The sequence below is a fragment of the Microtus oregoni genome, unplaced genomic scaffold, assembly GCF_018167655.1.
Source record: "Microtus oregoni isolate MIOR12 unplaced genomic scaffold, Mior012 000048F_ref0000485, whole genome shotgun sequence".
In the NCBI taxonomy this organism is placed as follows: domain Eukaryota; kingdom Metazoa; phylum Chordata; class Mammalia; order Rodentia; family Cricetidae; genus Microtus; species Microtus oregoni.
In genome coordinates, this window is record NW_024543222.1 from 15,653,956 (window position 1) to 15,670,950 (window position 16,995).

The 16,995-nt window shown below is 52.8% G+C and overlaps 1 protein-coding gene across 3 annotated transcripts in view; it reads right to left on the reverse strand.

Moving 5' to 3' along the window:
* The window catches only part of Crhr1 (corticotropin releasing hormone receptor 1), a 43,414-nt gene extending 28,809 nt beyond the window's left edge, over window positions 1–14,605 (reverse strand). Inside the window, exon 1 of one of the 3 annotated variants that reach the window (XM_041636092.1) lies at window positions 14,064–14,605. In XM_041636092.1, the coding sequence (XP_041492026.1) occupies window positions 14,064–14,096 (33 nt within the window). In that variant the 5' untranslated portion in view covers window positions 14,097–14,605. The remainder of the gene's footprint in view (window positions 1–14,063) is intronic. The other 2 variants (XM_041636093.1, XM_041636094.1) reach the window with 2 other exon arrangements.
* Between the last annotated feature and the right edge of the window lie 2,390 nt (window positions 14,606–16,995).

Sequence of the window (16,995 nt, forward strand, 5' to 3'; positions counted from 1 at the left end):
CTCTCTCTCTCTCTCTCACACACACACACACACACACACACACACACCACACCACACCACACCACAAAGACAAAGAAAACGTAACTGAGTACAGGGGGAAGGGAGCTACATAGCATGACATGAGCCGGCTTCTGGAGGGGGGTGAGCCTGTTGAGGGTGGGTACAATCTGGAGGAGATGCATTCTTGGCCCACGGAGATGCAAGCTGCCAGAATCAGGGGACTCAGACACTAAACTGAGAGGGATCCAGGAGGCCGAGAGAGCCAACAGGGATTTCTGTCTGTGGCAGACAACTGGGTCTTATCAGTGCCATCGTTTGCAGGTGTGGAAGCTGAAGCCTGGGGAGAAACTGAAAGCCAGAGCCTCCTATTACATGAGGCAGAGGTGGTATCGTAGGTCCTTGACCGTGGTTTATAGACCAGAAAGGTGCTCCCCCAATTCCCCAATGAAGTCAAATCATAGCTCTGCTCCTTGCTTTTGACATTTCTCCCCGGCACCGTGTGTGTGTGTGTGTGTGTGTGATAGGAGAGTGTGCTCATGTGCATGTGGGTACATGTGTCTGTGCACATGTGGAGGTCAGAGGTCAATAGTGTCTTCCTCTATCACTTCCACACTAGTTTTGGAGACAGGGTCTCCCACTGAATCTGAAGCTCACTGATTAGCTCAGCTGACTGACTAGTGAGCCCCGAGACACCCCAGGCTTTTTTGCTGGAGATATGAACTCAGGGCCTCACAGTTACGCAGCAAATACTTTAGCCACTGAGCCATCCCTCCTGCCCTCCTTTGTCTGTTTCAATCCGTACTCTGGAGGAGCCTGACTTAGGCAAGGCCAAGGGGAACAAGCCAAGATGTGAGAGCACAAAGGACTCATACACCATAATTTCCCTCCCCAAGCCGACTCCCCCACTGCACTGAATGCTAATATCTGGAGAAACAAGACGAGTACCATCAGCTCTTCAACCCCCATCTCTGCTGCTACAGATACATGCACAGTTATGGGCAGACTGAACCTGGACGGGGGTCCTGGGGATAGCGAAGGACCCCACAGGCAACTCCCTGAACTCTACGGACTCCCAAGTGTCAGGGGTCAGTGTGGTTCTGACTTCAAGGTGTTCACAGCCCAGCTGAAACGTGAAGGGGATGCCTTTGCTTTTGATCCGCAGAGATGCTCAAAAATTGAGTCAGGGCAACATCGAACTAAAGGCGGAGGGCAGCAAGGTCACAAGTCCTTCCTCTGTCTTCCTGATGTGCCCGTGCAGCTGTCTCCCCTTACCCTGCCCCAGGCCAGTTCCTTCCCAACCACCTCTTTCTGTTGACAGCCGCAACCTGTCCCCATCTCAAGGGAAAGAGCCTGTTTCCCTCCAGAGTGGGTGAGCAGCGAAAGATTATTCCAGGTAGACAAGAAATAATGCATTGTTGTATTTAATTAGCTTAAATTGCTGTTGTGCAGAGAAGAAAAAATGGAAGGGAAAATCTGCCTACACTCAAGGGGGGGGGGGGTGCGTGGCTGGGCGTTCCCCACCTCCAGACTGTCTCCCTGGGTCCCGAGCTCCCATGTGTGTTCCCTTGTCCTTTCTCCTGCTCCTACAGGTCTCTAACCTCCCCTCGTTCATGGCAGGGCGGGACCTGCCCCATCCCAGCTTCTCCCACCGGGCAATGGAGTTTATACTTGGCCTTCGAGGATACAGGAGTATGTCTGCTTGGGCTATAAGCTTCTGGGGGAGGGTCCGTGGCTATTTTGATAACCTCAATGAACTGTAAGACCTGTGGATTGGGTGGATGAATGAATGGATGGATGGATGAATGAGTGAATGAACAAACAAACAGACTAACTTTCCCATTCTGACTCCTTGGTCCAAAGGGTCCTGTGCCAATTTCCACAACTTTTAGCACTTCCCCTCCCTTCCTTCCGCTCTCCCTCCCTCTGCTCCTTTATATCTCCCTCCTTTGCTTTATTTTCTTCTTTTTCTACCTTTGACTTTCTGGAACAAGCGCTCACTCTAATCTAGGAACTCACTAAGTGTCCTATATTGGCCTTGAACTCATGGCTATCCTCCTGCATCAGTCTCCTCCTGCTGGAATTGCAGGCATGTGCCACTGTGTCCAGCTCCACCAAGACACTTGGACACCTACTTCTTTCTCCTTTCCTTTCCCCCTGCTGATGGAGCGCCCTTCCTCCTCTTGTCCTGCCTTCATGCTTCGCATCCCTGCCTTGTACTTCAGAAAGCCGAGCTCAAGAATGGACACTCTGGCAGGAAGTGTGGATCTGACAGGCTGGTTCTGGGACAGTGGACAAGTTCCTCTTCCAGTCTCTTTCCGCAAGTGGGAAATGAGAAGGATATTTGTTCCCAGAATTCCTCTATAGGTATGAATAAGCTCTGGCTCCCAGGCCCCCAGGAAAGTCCAAATCCAGACCTCTAACTCTGGGGTCAGAGAGCTCCACAGTGGAATAGCTTACTGCCAGGCCCATTGTATAACCTTGGGAAAACCAATGGACTTCTCCCGGCCTTGTTCTGTAAATGGGACAAGTCAGAATGAAACATTTATAGCCAGGAGCTCTTGGAAAGACTTGGTGATTTGGTGCATACATAATAACAAGTAGCCAAGGTCCTGGCCAGCTCCACAGCAAGGGGCCTCCTCTTTGCAGGATGCTTTTTTATTTTCCTGACTCAGTCTTCCCTACCATGACTGTCCCTGCCTGGTCTCCTGCCCATCACATCTGCAGTCTGATCCCAGGAGCTGTGGCCACCTATAAAAGTGGGGTGTGTGTCACCCTCAATGTGGATTAGCTGGACTTGGGAAAGGGGAGACATAGGGTGGAACCTATCTCCAATCCTCATCATGATGGCTAACTTTCACTGTATGCCAAATTGGATTAAGACACACAACGAAGCCTGGTCTACAGAGCGAGTTTTGTAGGACTGTTTCACAGAGAAATCCTGTCTCAAAGGAACCAAACCCTGCACGCCCGAAAAGAGAGAAATACAATGAGACACACCTTTGGGTGTCTCTGGGGAGCGGGTTCCAAAGAGATGCTAAATCTCAATGAATGAGGAGCGGAACCTCTCTCTGAATATGGGTGGCATCATCCCCTGGCCTGAAGTCTGCCAGTGAGTAAAAGGGGGGACAGGAGAAAGTGAGTGGACTAGCTGCGGGCAAAACCTTGCTCTGCTTCTTGGCTAGTGCCATTGCGGTAGTTTGAATGTAACTGGCCCCAGAAGCTCTTAGGGAGTGGCCCTTTTAGGAGGTGTGGTCTTGTTGGAGTAGGTGTGGCCTTGTTGGAGGAAGTGTGTCACAGTGGAGGTGGGCTGTGAGGTCTCCTAAGCTTAAGCTTCACTCAGTGTCTGGGTCCATTTTCCTGTTGACTTCTGGCAAGATGTAGCCAGCACCATGTCAGCCTGCTACTACCATGCTTCCTGCCATGATGATAATGGAGTGAACCTCTGAAATTGTAGTAGAGTCATCTCAATTAAATGTTTTCCTTTATAAGAGTTGCCTTGAGGGGGCTGGAGAGATGGCTCAGAGGTTAAGAGCACTGACTGCTCTTCCAGAGGTCCTGAGTTCAATTCCCAGCAACCACATGGAGGCTCACAGCCATCTATAATGAGATCTGGTGCCCTCTTCTGGCATGCAAGCATACATGGAAGGAGTGTTGTATACATAATAAATAAATAAATCTTAAAAAAAAAAAAGTTGCCTTGGTCATGGTGTCCCTTCACAGCAAGAGAACACTGACTAACAATCTTAACCCATCCCAAGTTGGAGCCCTTACCATTGCTCCTGTACAGATGACAAACCGGTGTGAATAGAGAATCTTACTCATGGCTCTTACCCTACAACTCGAGGCACGGGGATAGCAGCTACTCTCCTATCCTATCAGGACAGTCTGTTCCCCAACCCCTTCTAGAAGCCTGATGCACCCAAGTGGGTGCAGTTTCTTTTGCTTCTACATCTCCAGGTCGTAACAGGAGCTGCCCCGTGGTGTAGTGAGAATGGGGAAGTGGAGTTCCTTACAGGGCCAGTGCGGGAGGCACGAGTTAGGTAGACCTTAGAACTCAGAGAAGCAGGGAGCCAGGACTGGGCTCTAACTCTGCTCCCAGTCAGAGGACAGGGAGTTATGCGCTATGTGTGATCCCTGAATGTTGAGAAATGTCTCTAAGGAGGCAGAAGCCAGATCTCAGGTGTGGGAGCAGCTGTGACGGCAACGACCCTGCGAGTGACATGCCAGGGGGCTCTTGATCAGCGACACAGAGACGGGTGTGATGTGGGAGGTCTCCACACAGCACCAGAAGCATGTCCTTGGAGGAGAAGCATTTCAGAAGGGATCCGAGGAGGCTGGGAAGGAAGAAGGAGCTTGGTAGCTGGCAAGTGGGTCTAGTATAGAAAGCCCAAAGCTTCTGTAACGCCTGGATGTTTTGCGAGCAGCTGCCCACCAAGGACATTCGGGAGCGTAAGCTGCTGCTGGGCCAGGGCCCACTGAGCAGAAGTTAGGAATAATCATGGGGCAGGCAGTGGCCCTGTCCTGTGCTTCTCCACCTGTAAATGTGAGGTAGGTACCCCCAGAAGTTTCCAGGCGATGCCTGGCAGACACTGAGAGGGAAGAGTGACTGGCGTGGGTAAAGGCCAGGGGTGCTTGGACATCCCAGCGTTCAAGGCAGCCCCACAGCAAAGAACTGCTGTCCCAGCCTGGGGGCTTACTTGACTGGCAAAGTGCTTGTCCTGCTGAATGACGTCCTGAGTCTGGTCTCCAGAACCCATGTATGAATGCTGGATGTGGTTCACGCTTTCAGTCCCGGGGTTGGGGAGGTGGAGACACGCAGATTCCCCAAGGGTGAACAGCCAGCGAGCTCATTGGTGAGCTCCAGCCCTGTCTCTAAGGAGATGGAGGGTGGTCCCAAAGATAACATCTAAAGTTGTCTTCTGGTCACCATACACACATGTACACTGATGTGCACACACTGACACACACAAAACAAACAAACAAAACTACCGTTACCAAACGCCAACAGCAATGGCCTTGGCCACCCCTATTCTGACAGCACTCACCTGTCTGCCCATTAGGAAGAGAAGTGGGGAGACATAGGAGGTCCTTGGCAAAAAGGAAAACACAGGGAAAAAGCCATCTACATCGAGGGAGTTCTGGGTGCTCCCTGTCCACGGCCCTTTGCAACCATTGACCAGGCTTCCCTATTTCTGGCCTTTGAGATCAGGAGACTGGCGGCAAGGATCCCACCCAGCCAGGTCCTCCCAGTTCCTCCAGGGTGGGATGTGGCAGAAAGCCAAGAAGATGAGGAAGGACTGACTGTTGGCATGGCTGAAGTTTAAGGGCAGCCAGAACAGGACCAGCCTCCCTGGCAGCACAGGGTCCTGGATATGGGAACTGGTCTCTTTATCTAGACTGAGTTGCAGCCCAATGACAGACAGTGCAGGACTGGCCTTTGTAGCTGTAGATAGCACACTATTCAAGGAAAAACATCTCTATCTTCTCTGGGGCACTAGGACCCACTGACTATGCTTAGACTTTGTCTTACATCTGTGACAAGGAGCAGGTTGACGAGCGTCTTAGGGTTTCTACTGCTGTAGGATAAGGATAAGCCAGCACTGAGTCCTGCCAGGATAATTCTCAAGGTTTCCTCCAAGGCTTCACACCTCCGCCTCAGCCCCTAGAGATGGTCTTAACGCAAGTCTCCATAGCAGAGCTGATCAGGTCCGAAGGGCATGGCCATACAGGGCCTGTGCAGTGATCCGGTACCGGGGGTGGGAACTGTCACCCCCAGGTGCATCCCAGAGGTGTGCTGCTCAGAGTGCTCATGACCTGTTTGGGCAGGTTTGCCAGAGACAAACAATTCAATACCAGTGCCCAGTGTGCTAAGTCCAAAGACTGAGAGCAACTCCTCAGAAACTTGGATGGGAATCTGACCTTGCTGCGACACCCAAGCTAGTTGTCGATAAACTGGGTCTAGACCAATTCCAGTGTTGTCAGACTGGCAAGGTGAATCATGGGGTGCAGCCGGGACCACATGCTAGTCTGCAGAGGACTGGAAAATCCCCATGGTCTTTCTCCCGGCTGGCTAGCTGGAGGACAGAGCTCATTACAGAAGGCCTCACAGAGGAACTGCGGAACTCAGCATGAGGGGAGGAACGGGGAAGACGGCTGGCACCCATGAAAGCAGCAGGTCCCCCGCTCTGAGCTTTAGTGGGTGCAGGCTGCTCACCGCACAAACATTTCCTGCTTTAATCCTCACCATTGTCCAGGTAAAGAGGGTACAGGATCCCAGAGAGATGGGGTGACTTCCCGAAGGTCACCCGACCAGGAAGCAACAGAATCAACTCTCACCCCAGGGCTCCTATAGTTTTAGTATTAGGGATGTGCCCCTTCCCTGGGACACTGTTTCTCAGGGCACACATGAGCCTGCCACTCCTGGCCTGTGTTGCACAGCTGGCAGCAGCATTCACCCTGGACCATGGGTCCAGCTATGCGCAGAGAAAGGACCCCAAGCTGTCCCACTGCCACCCATAGGGTGCTGGGGGTTGGACATGTACTCAGGACAAGACCATTTAGAGGAGGCAGGAATGCCACCGTTCTGACTACTCCTGCCTCGATACCGGGAGGATCAGAGAATCTCTAATTCCACCTTGGGGAACAGAAGTACCCTAGCTTCTAAGAGTCTTCTTTGTTCTCTTGTGTCCCCAGCCTGGATCCTTAGTGATGTCTCCCTAGAAGCCCTCAAGATGCAGATGCCTCTGCCAGTGTGGGGACCACCCCCCAGCACATGTCAGGGGATACAGGTGTTACTGAACACTCAGAAGCAGGGGTACATGCCATCTTGGGGATAGAGAAAAAGGAAAGGCCAGAATGACCAAGGCAGAGATGCAAGTCACCCTCCTCAAGCCTGCTGGGATCTCATGTTCATGTTCAATACCTCTTTCTCCTCTACTTTAGCCAGTGAAGTCTCTCTCTACCAGACTGTCTTGAAGACTGCCTCCTTTATCATAACACAGCTGTCCAACCTGGGCAGACTGCGGACAAGGCTGGTCCTTCAGTACAGGAGAGTCTGGTCCCAGAAGGACCATGTCCTACTTATATTCCCAATCCTTCCTCATCAGTTAAGACTTTACTCTGCTGCTGCCTGGGCCTCTATCTTTCTCCCATCTTTACCCACAGGCTGCCCACCAGCAATATCCTCATAGTGGAAGGTGACTGCTGAACCAGCAAAGGCCTTCTGGAAACCACTGAGCCCTTCCCAAGAGGGCTGGGGAAGCAAAAGACGTCAAAGGGGAAGATTACACCCTTCCCTCTGCCAGATGACACTCTTGTCCTTGTTGCAGCCACCTCCTGTCCTAGCCCTGTACCTGGGCAGGCTGCCTTTCAGCTCTCACTCTGTGTGCTTGCCAGGGACCTTGACCAGTAAGTTGTTCTTGTCCCCCTGAATGTCCTGACCTCCCAGTGCCTGAGGACTCCTACCCTGCCTCATGGCAGCCCTATATCTCTACCAGGGGTGTCCCACCCACGGCTTTTCGGCCACATTACACCTTTGGGTGGATTGAATGGACAGCTCCAGCATTTATTGTACATCCCAGACAATTCTGTATCCAGTGTGGTCCAAAGAAGCCAAAAGGTTGGTAGCCCTGTTCAATGTAACATAGGAGATTTCAAACTGAGTTTCAGTGATCCCCTCCCAGGCAATGAAGCAGTTGAACCTGCCCAGCCAGTTTCTCTTCTGAACTCTGACCTCAGTGCTCTGGCTACCCACCAGACCAGATATCAGGGTGACAGTGAGGAGGGTGGGTGCCACTCAGACCACCTCTGGGCTCCTGTAGTTTGCTCTTCCCAGGGCCCAGCAGGCCAATGGTGAGATTGCCTGTTTCCATAGCATCTTCATGCAATCCAGGAGCAGTTTCCCGGTGGATGACTGCCAAAGAACAGGTTTAGATCAGGCATCTCAAGAGGTGGCTCTGGGCACAGGGTCCTGTGTCCTGGAGCAGAATCCTGACATGTCCATTTCACACAGGAGGAAGGGCCTGTCCCAATTCTGAGCTGAAATTCTGCTAGGCTGGGCCTCCTTCCCTCTCTGCCTCGCTCTCTCTCTGCTGTCCTGCTATTTACTTCCACCCAAGCAGCTGCTGCTTGGAAAATCAGTGGTTGATATTCTGTTACCTGACAGACTCCAAAGAGTTGTTTTCAAAGCAATTGCTCACACCCCAAAGTTAATCACATTGTGTCACCCTCCTTGCAGGTGTCCACGCTTACTAACAGATGCTCCCACCGTCAGTCTGGCCCCGGACCTTGAGCTCAGCTGCAGGCCCGAGGCTCTAGTTTTCCCCCAGGGAGTGAGAAGTGAAAAGCCCCACAGAATGTTTCTTCCTCCGACTCCTCCTTTGCCTCCCTCTTCCCTCTCCCTCCTTCTCCTCATCCTCTTCCTCCCTCTTACCCCGCCCTCCTTCTCCTCATCCTCTTCAAGTTTTTATTTTTTATTTATTTTTGGTTTAGTTGATTTTTTTTTTAAAGATAGGGTCTCATGTAGCTTAGGCTGGCCTCAAATTCACTACGTAGCCCAGTATGTCCAAGAAATTTTAATTCTTATTATTACCCTAGTACTAGAATGACAGATGCATGAACCACCATGCCTGGTTTATGCAGTTTGAGGAGCCAAACCTAGGACTTCTTGCCTAGGCAAACACAACCAAATGAGCTGCATCCCAGCCTCCCCGCTCCCCACTTCTGATGGCCTTTCTTAGACTGAAGTCATTGCTAGGATATCTTACAGGGCCGCTCCAGCTCACGCTTATTAAGGGTAGACCAAATGCCAGACATGTTAGGATTGTTTCATTCCACATGCAGCAGTGCAGGAAGTCATGGTTACCCCATTTTTCCGACTTTGGGAAGAGTACGGATGCTTGCTGTGTTGTACATATGATACGTATGCCTGTTAGTGTGGAGAATACGTGCTCACGTGTGCACATGTGATACGTGTGCTTGTTAGTGTGGGTAACGCATGCTCATGTGTGCACATGTGATATGTGTGCTTGTTAGTGTGGGTAACGCATGCTCATGTGTGCACATGTGATATGTGTGCTTGTTAGTGTGGGTAACGCGTGCTCATGTGTGCACATGTGATATGTGTGCTTGTTAGTGTGGGTAACGCGTGCTCACATGTGATATGTGTGCTTGTTAGTGTGGATAACGCGTGCTCACATGTGATATGTGTGCTTGTTAGTGTGGGTAACGCATGCTCATGTGTGCACATGTGATATGTGTGCTTGTTAGTGTGGGTAACGCGTGCTCACATGTGATATGTGTGCTTGTTAGTGTGGGTAACGCGTGCTCATGTGTGCACATGTGATATGTGTGCTTCTTAGCGTGGGCAACCATGCTCATGCGTGCCGGGAGGATAGAGATCGGTATCAGGTATCTTTAGGACTCTTGGTCGTTATTTTTCTCAGACAGGGTCTTTCATGGACGCCGAAGCTCGTCGATTAGGCTGGGGTGGCTGGTCCACTTGTCTTACTGTGCGTCCCCTCTACCCCCATCCACTCACCAAGCGCTGAAGTTACAAACATAAACTGCCATGCCCAAGTTTTTATATGTGGGTTCGAGGGACCCAAACTCAGGTCCTCACACATTCACGGGGGGCACAGTGCCAACCGAGCAATCTCTCCAGCTTCATCTTTCCCATCCTTTAAACCATGGAGAAACAGATCATAGTGCTAACCCCGCTTCTCGGAGTCTCACAGCAGAGTCGGGAATCAAGCCCTTCACGGATGTTCCTAACTCCTACAAGAAAATGCCTGGCCAAGAGCAAATGTCTGGTGAGGAGCATTTTAAAAGGAATCGCTGTATGGCTTGCCAGTGTCTCTGCTGACAGGACCGGGATCGTTTCTAATTAACAATTCATCATTTGACCAGAAAACTGCAGTCAAAATCTCCGCTTGTCTTTCCGTCCCCTATGGGCTTTCAGTTCCAGAGAGTCCAGAAATGGCCGGGATGGAATCTGAGATGGAAGACAGCACCCCTAGCTCTCCTGTCACCCAGAAGGAGGCAGGAAAGGGAGGACCCTGCAGGGCTCACTCAGTCTTTCCAGATTCCCTACAAGGCTGCGTCTCCAACCTCCTTAGGCTGCAGGTCACTGTGAGCTGTGCAGATGCCTGCTGCTTTTGAGTCTCCTTTGTAATAACCACAGTGGCTTAGGATGGGACTCGTGTTTTCCATATCTAAGGAGGTTTTGCTTTGCTGCTTTCTCATCTAAGCCTACATCTCTCTCTGGCTCCTCCGTTCGGAAGTGACATTCATGTCCCCCGGGGACAACAAGAATTCCTTCATCCCGACTACATCTACTAAAAGGAGAAGGTGGCACACAACCCTCATGGTAAGTGTCTGGTAGACTCGATCTGTGTTCACTGGGTTTTCAGGACCAGTGCTATGAAGGGGAAGTAAGCAGAGAAGAATACCACACACTGAGGTCCCAGATGAAGAGGCGCAGAGCTGTGGAATGGGTTTGCTGGACTTGCTCTTCCCAAGTTAGGCTGCAGCCCCTAGGAGCTCTTGGGAACATTCCAGAGAGACAAACAGGTAAAGGGAGTCAGTTCACACAGAGAAACTGCGGCTCAGAGAGGGAAGGTGACCTACTTGAGATCACACAGTTCACTGGATGCAGAGGTAAGGGCAAAAACAGGCTTGCTGACTGCCAAGCTGATGGCCTGCCTACCCCTTCTGCTATTGAAATTCTCGGCCTTGCACCTTGAACTCTACGGAGGCCTTACTTCCCCATCATTCCCAGTCCCTAGGACGAGAGGTCAGAATCTTGACAAGAATCTGGACCCTAACAGTGGAGCCAAAGAGCACATTTGACCCCTAAAGACGTGAGGTAGATCTTTGCTGGCTGCTGATGCCCCCCAAGGAGTCGAAAGTCAACAAGGATAAGAAATGGATTTTCCACTTGAGCTCTAGGCTCTTGCTTTTTGTGTCTGCTGCTTTGAGAAACCTGAGCTGCCTGGTTTCTCCCCAGGCTGACTATCAAAGCCCATGGTTTGCCCTTATTTGGGGAGGGGGGCTTCCCTTTCCTACTCTGCTTCTGGTCTGTGACCCAGGCCACTTCATACTCCATGGCTTACAGTCCCAGCCTCGCTCAGTTTTCCCGTTCTATTCTTCCCAGCACCTCTAGAAAATCCAGCTCCATTAATTCTTAAGCAGAGGAACAACAGGAAGAGGATCACTCATAGTCACTTACGGCCATTGCCCAGCGGTGGGCAAGCTCTCTCCGAAGGCTCAGAAATGGCATGGGACAAGACTAGGGTGGGAACACTGCAAGAGAGAGGGCTGTCCGATGGTCACAGCAATGCCCAGACCTGCTCTTTAAAAACAGGACCGGCAAGGATCATTGTTAAAGCGGTCACAGCGGCATGTAAGGGATGATGTCACAGTTATTTCCTCCTCTGGTTCGCAGACTGTGCCTAATGCTTCTGAACAGTCATAAGCTAACAACAGCAACGAAACTGGCCTCCCTGGAAGTCACTGGACACTTGTTGTCCTTTAAGAACCCGCGGAGGCCTGGTTCACCCCTCACAGTCACTGTCAGGAGAGCATAGACCTGTCTCCAGCAAAAGCAGCTAGTGGGGTGACAGGGCGAGGGACCATGTCTCACCTGTTTTCTTTCTTTCTTTCTTTCTTTCTTTCTTTCTTCCTTTCTTTCTTTGAGACAGGGTTTCTCTGTAGCTTTGGAGCCTGTCCTGGAACTAGCTCTTGTAGACCAGGCTGGCCTCGAACTCACAGAGATCCGCCTGCTTCTGCCTCCTGAGTGCTGGGATTAAAGGTGTGCACCACCACTGCCCGGCTCACCTGTATTCTATCCATAAACACTCCACACATGTATCTCCCTTCATTTGGTGCACGCATGGGTGCGCATGCACACACACACACACACACACACACACACACTCTTCATCTTTCTTACACTCTCCCACAATGCTCAATCTATAACCAATTCAATGTGAAACCCTCACCACAGGACCCTGAATAACCCCTTCCCCGGCATGGCTTGTCTGGCAGTCGTGGGTAACAGAACTGCTTTTTGCATGATCTCCAAGTTCCCTAGAGTCCTGTGTTCAAACTGATGAAACTCTCATGTTCCCGGTGGATAGGGATTGAGAGTGGGTTTTAAGATTTTTTTTACTGGCAAAAGCTGGAAACAAAGCATTAGCCGCGAGTGCCTGGGTTTGTATTCTATGTGCAGGCGCTAAGGGCAAAGTCAGGCTTGCTGACCGCCAAGCTTATGGTGCCTCTTTCTGAAAAAGTGGCTTAGATTCTGTATGCCTAGGATATAATCCTACTTCTTGGACGGTTATGAAGACTAAATGACTTAATATTTATAAAACAACTAGACTACTGCCAGGAAATGTGTGTGTAGCATACAAACACCACATTTTCTGCCCCTTAGTAGGCATTTCCTGAGAACTGCTGAATTTATCAGGTGAGACAAGTCCCCCAACGCCTACTAGCCAGTAGGAACAAGAGAAAAAAAAAAGAGGATTTTTATTTTAAGAAAACGTGAACATTCTAAACAGGTCATTGCATACAATTCTAAGAAGGGCTTGAGAAAAGAACATTTATTGATTTCCATGTAAACTTGAAAAAAAATCCACAGCCCAAATCTTTTGAATTCGCTTTAAAAAAAAACTGCATAATAACCCCTCTGTGAATTTAGATCAGGGTTCAGGACACAGGCAAGCTTTGGAAAAATACTCCCATTGATGCCTAGCTATGCAACCTCCCTGAATCTCCCCACCTTCTTTGAGGGAGACTTTGGTTGCCCAGAGAATAATCTGAGGCTCCAGCCCTTAGGTTTCACTGAAACTACCGCAGATTTGAAGACAACCTTTTGAGTATTTGGAGAGGGAAGACATGGGAACCTGAGTCACTGGTAAGCCGGGCATAAGTCACATTTTAAAAGCATAGTGATTTAACTCAAACGTTTTTTGAGCAAGTAAACGTACACTCAGCTTAATAACTGATGGAAAAGTCAGTCAGTCAATCCTCACTGCTCCCACACACACACCCTCCGCCCCCAAATCCACTTAAATCTTTTGAACGCAATTGCTTTTGAATGCCCTGGCCACAGTTAACCCGGTGTCTCTGTTTGGGGCCCAGGAGGTCCCTGTAGGCTCTGAGCAGTCCCGAGAACCAGGCATGGTAACTGGAGCGGCGGGGCGGCGGCGCCCAGGCCCACTCACCTTCCCGGGCATCAGCGCTGAGATGCTGGTACCCAGCGAGTCCGTGCGCTCCAGGACGCGCTTGGCACCAGCGAAGTGACGCCTGTCTCTAAGGTGCGGGCCGGGTTGCGAAGCACCTAGTTCTTCCCTCACTCTGTCCACCCCCGCACAGCCCCAGGTCGCCCCCGAATTTCATCCAGCAGGCGCTGCAAACGCCTACTGGAGACTTTAAGAAACTCCGGGCGGCCGTACTGCTTCCCCAGCCCGGTGGCAGGAACGAGCGCGGCCGCCAGCTGGAGAGAAAGCGTTGCGCTCCGGGGCTGCGGCGCCCGGGGAGGTGGGGGGAACCGGCCGGACACTCGGACTCGAGGCACTGGCACCGTGGCATCCCAGAGATGCTATGTGGATCGAGGGCCGCGAGGCGCCAGCCGCATCTACCTCCGGAACCTGAGGCTTTCTATCTAGGGGAACCAGCGGGAAAGCGCGCCCAGGACCGGGACAGAAGCCGATGGGAGGGTGTCTGGCGGGGACGGGAACCCCCTCCAGGGCTCGGAGGGGACGTCGCTTCGGCCCCTAAGACTGCAGCGATTCTTCGCGCTGAGCCGGTTCCTAGAGTGGGCGGACCCCCTCCTCCTCTGGCACCGCAACGGCTTCGCCACCATCCCTTCTTTTTCCACCGGAGTTCTTCCTCAGTCTCCGAAGCCAGGCTCCAGAGTTCCAGGTAGAGGATATCAGGCTGCACCCCAGCTTCCCGGGACGCACCGGGTTCCCTGCTCCCCTCCCCCAGCATCCCTGCCCACGCTTGTCCTGCGCTCGCCCGGCCCCCCTCTGATTCCCGGCGGGTCGGTCCGCTCTTACCTTCACAAGCCGGAGCTGCGGGCGCCGTCCCATCCTCGGGCTCGCACCGTCAGCGTCCTGGATGCCAGAATCCCTCCGACATCCCAGAGCCAAGAACCGGCGGCTGCGGTCTCCAGTGGGCGGCCGGTCTCCCCGGCCGCTGCGCTGCTCCCCAGCGCCCGGCTTCGCACCCTCCCGCCCCGCCCCGCTGGTCGGCTCTGACTCGCCCTTCACGAGCAAGTCTGGTCGCCGTCTCCCTACTCAGCCCGACCCGCCGCCACCTCACTCCTTCCTGGAGCCCGCGTAGCCCCGCCGCCTCCCCCACGGTCCGCCTGCCGCTCGCCTCGGCTCCCTGCCCCCTCGCCTCGCGTCCCCTCCTCTTTCTTCCTCCCCTCCCCTCTTCTCCAGTCCCTCCTCCGCGCCTCGCCCCTCCGCTGGTAGCCGGCTCCCGCCTCCTCGGTTTACTGCTCAGCCCCGGGCCGGCTCCTGCGCCCTGGCGTTGCTGACCCCCCTCTTTCCGCACCCCGGCTTGCGGCAGTGCGCGGGGCGCGCAGGCAGCAGTGGCGGCCGCCGCAGCTCTGGGAGAACCAGTAATCGGGGAGGAGGCGGCGGGAGAGCAGTCAGTGTCTCCTCTAGCCTCCTGTGTGGCTGGAGGTCGGAATCAAGGAAATTCGGGGGTCTCAGGGGGATTGTGGGGTTCTGGGGAATTTAGAAGGCTAGTAGGAGCTGAAGAATAGGGCTATCTCCACCAAGCTCAGCCTACATAGAAACAAGAAGCCGGGAACTACATTTGGGCCGTTCCCGCCCTGCATCCAGCCAGGAGTCTACCGCCGCCCCCACTTCATCCCGGAGCGGAGCCAGGGCCCGAGCCCCCCCTCCCGCCCCCAGCGCCTTTGGCCTAGACACACCCAGGGTGTGTTGAGACACCAAAGCTCTGCGGCAGGAGCCCTTCCTTTTTCAATCTTTCATTCATTTATTCATTTTTCAAACTAAGAGTTTGCCACTTTGATCCAGGTCGTACTTAGGATTCTCAAGATGAACTGGAGACAGCAGTCCTGGACACCTGGACTGCGCAGAGGGCAAAGCGGGGCGCACACTGCGCTGCGACGCTGTGGACACAGCAGGGAATCCAGCAGGCAGGGCGTGGAGGGCGCCATAGCGCACCCTCTTGGCTAAGATCTTGGGGTTGGGGTAGGCTGTCCCGCCAGACCTCGGGGGTCTTCATCTGGGCTGGCTTTTCAACTCCACTCCAACCTGAAAAGCAGGTCTCACCAGCTTTAGGCCCCTTAGGTGGACTGGCCTTTTGTTTCTCCCCCCCCCCCCCCCCCGCCCCGGCCCCACCACCCACCAGCAGGATCTGGAGAGGAAGAAAAGGAGCCTCTCAGAGGTGGAGACATCTTCACCCCTCAGAACCTGTGGTGGCCGCTCCTGAGTACACAGAAGCACCCAAGAGGCAGGTCCTAGTGCCGGGACCAGCTTACTTTGAAATCCAGCTGAGCCTGACTGCTCTGGACCCTATACTTTGTATACCCCCTTCTGTTACTTCTGCTCTCAGCACACTGAGCCAGATCCATGACATCTAGGGGCCCAGTGGATAGGCAGTTTGGAGCTGGAGTCGCTGTGGGTCCTGTGATAGTTTATTGGGGAGGAAACTGAGGCACGGGGAGCATGGCTTGTCCAAATCCCCCGTAGGCAATACTCTCCTTCCTAATTTCCAGCTCAAGACACCCGGGGGGGGGGGGGGGTCTTGGCTCTGATGGGGTTGTGGGTGCTGAGGTGGAAGGAGCTACTGACGAGATTCACAGGTCACATTGATTTAACCATTTTGTGTGTGTGTGTGTGTGTGTGTGTGTGTGTGTGTGCCCAGGTGAGACAGAGTTCTGAATCTTCAGGTTCAGGGCAGTGACTCAGCCCAATCAGTTCCAGAGAGATGCATGGACACCGAGTAGATTGCCAGTTTACTGTCCCCACAGTTACCAACAAAAGGAAAATACAGAGTGATGGGGTGGCCTACTGGTCCTGGAGTCAGGCAGCCTGGACTGGAGTCTAGGCTCTTCAGAGTTCAAGCTGAATAGCTCTAGAAAATGATTTAGTGGTGCCTCAATATTTTCGTGTATTAAATGGGCACAGAAATGCGCATCTCTGAGGGCTGTCGAGGGGAGAAGGCTTGGCACTGTGCCTGGCATATAGTCCCTCTCATGGTCATCATCAAGTTAGAGTGGGCTGGGTGCTCTTCCAGGAAATTCTTGTCAGGAAGTAGAATCTTGAGAAGGGCCCCAGAACCCTGGTCTGTGGGATGGAGGAAGGGAGGGGAGGTTCGCTTGTTCCCCAGGGCCACATCCCAACCCTGGCCTTGGAGCACAGTTTCTGGGGGGAAGGACAGCTTCAGGGCTGCCCTTCTCTGGATTCTGACTCCCTGGGCTCAGTAAACAGCAGCAGATTTTTGCTCTGAGCTCACCCTCCTCCCCTTGACACGATTTTTAAATATGCTAATGCCATCCGTTCACAGAAATCAACTCTGGTTCTTCTGGCATTGAGCCTGTGAACACCTTCTCCCTGAAGTGTCTCCAGCCAGTTCAGCTCACTCCGGTTGTGTTATTCCCTGATCTAATCTTCATCAGGCACCCGAGGCTGGAGCGGGGACTTGCTTGCCAGGATTCAACCTGTTCTGAGAGCCGTGGTTCAATGGTCCTCAGTATTCCCTTGTATTTGTCCAGAGACTGAAACTTCTTACCTTCAGTGGCTTTCCTCGCTGCTCGGCCAGCTCGGTGTTTGGCACCCCTCCCCCATGCACACATGCATACAGCCCAATGCTCAGGGTGGTCTCCTCAGCAGCCTCCCCACACCCTGCTCTGGACCCGCTCCACCCCATTGGAGCCATCTTTCTGCAGCAGCCGAGCCTTCCCACACTCTCTTCCCATGGCTCCTTTTGTTCTCTATCCAGTCTAGGTTC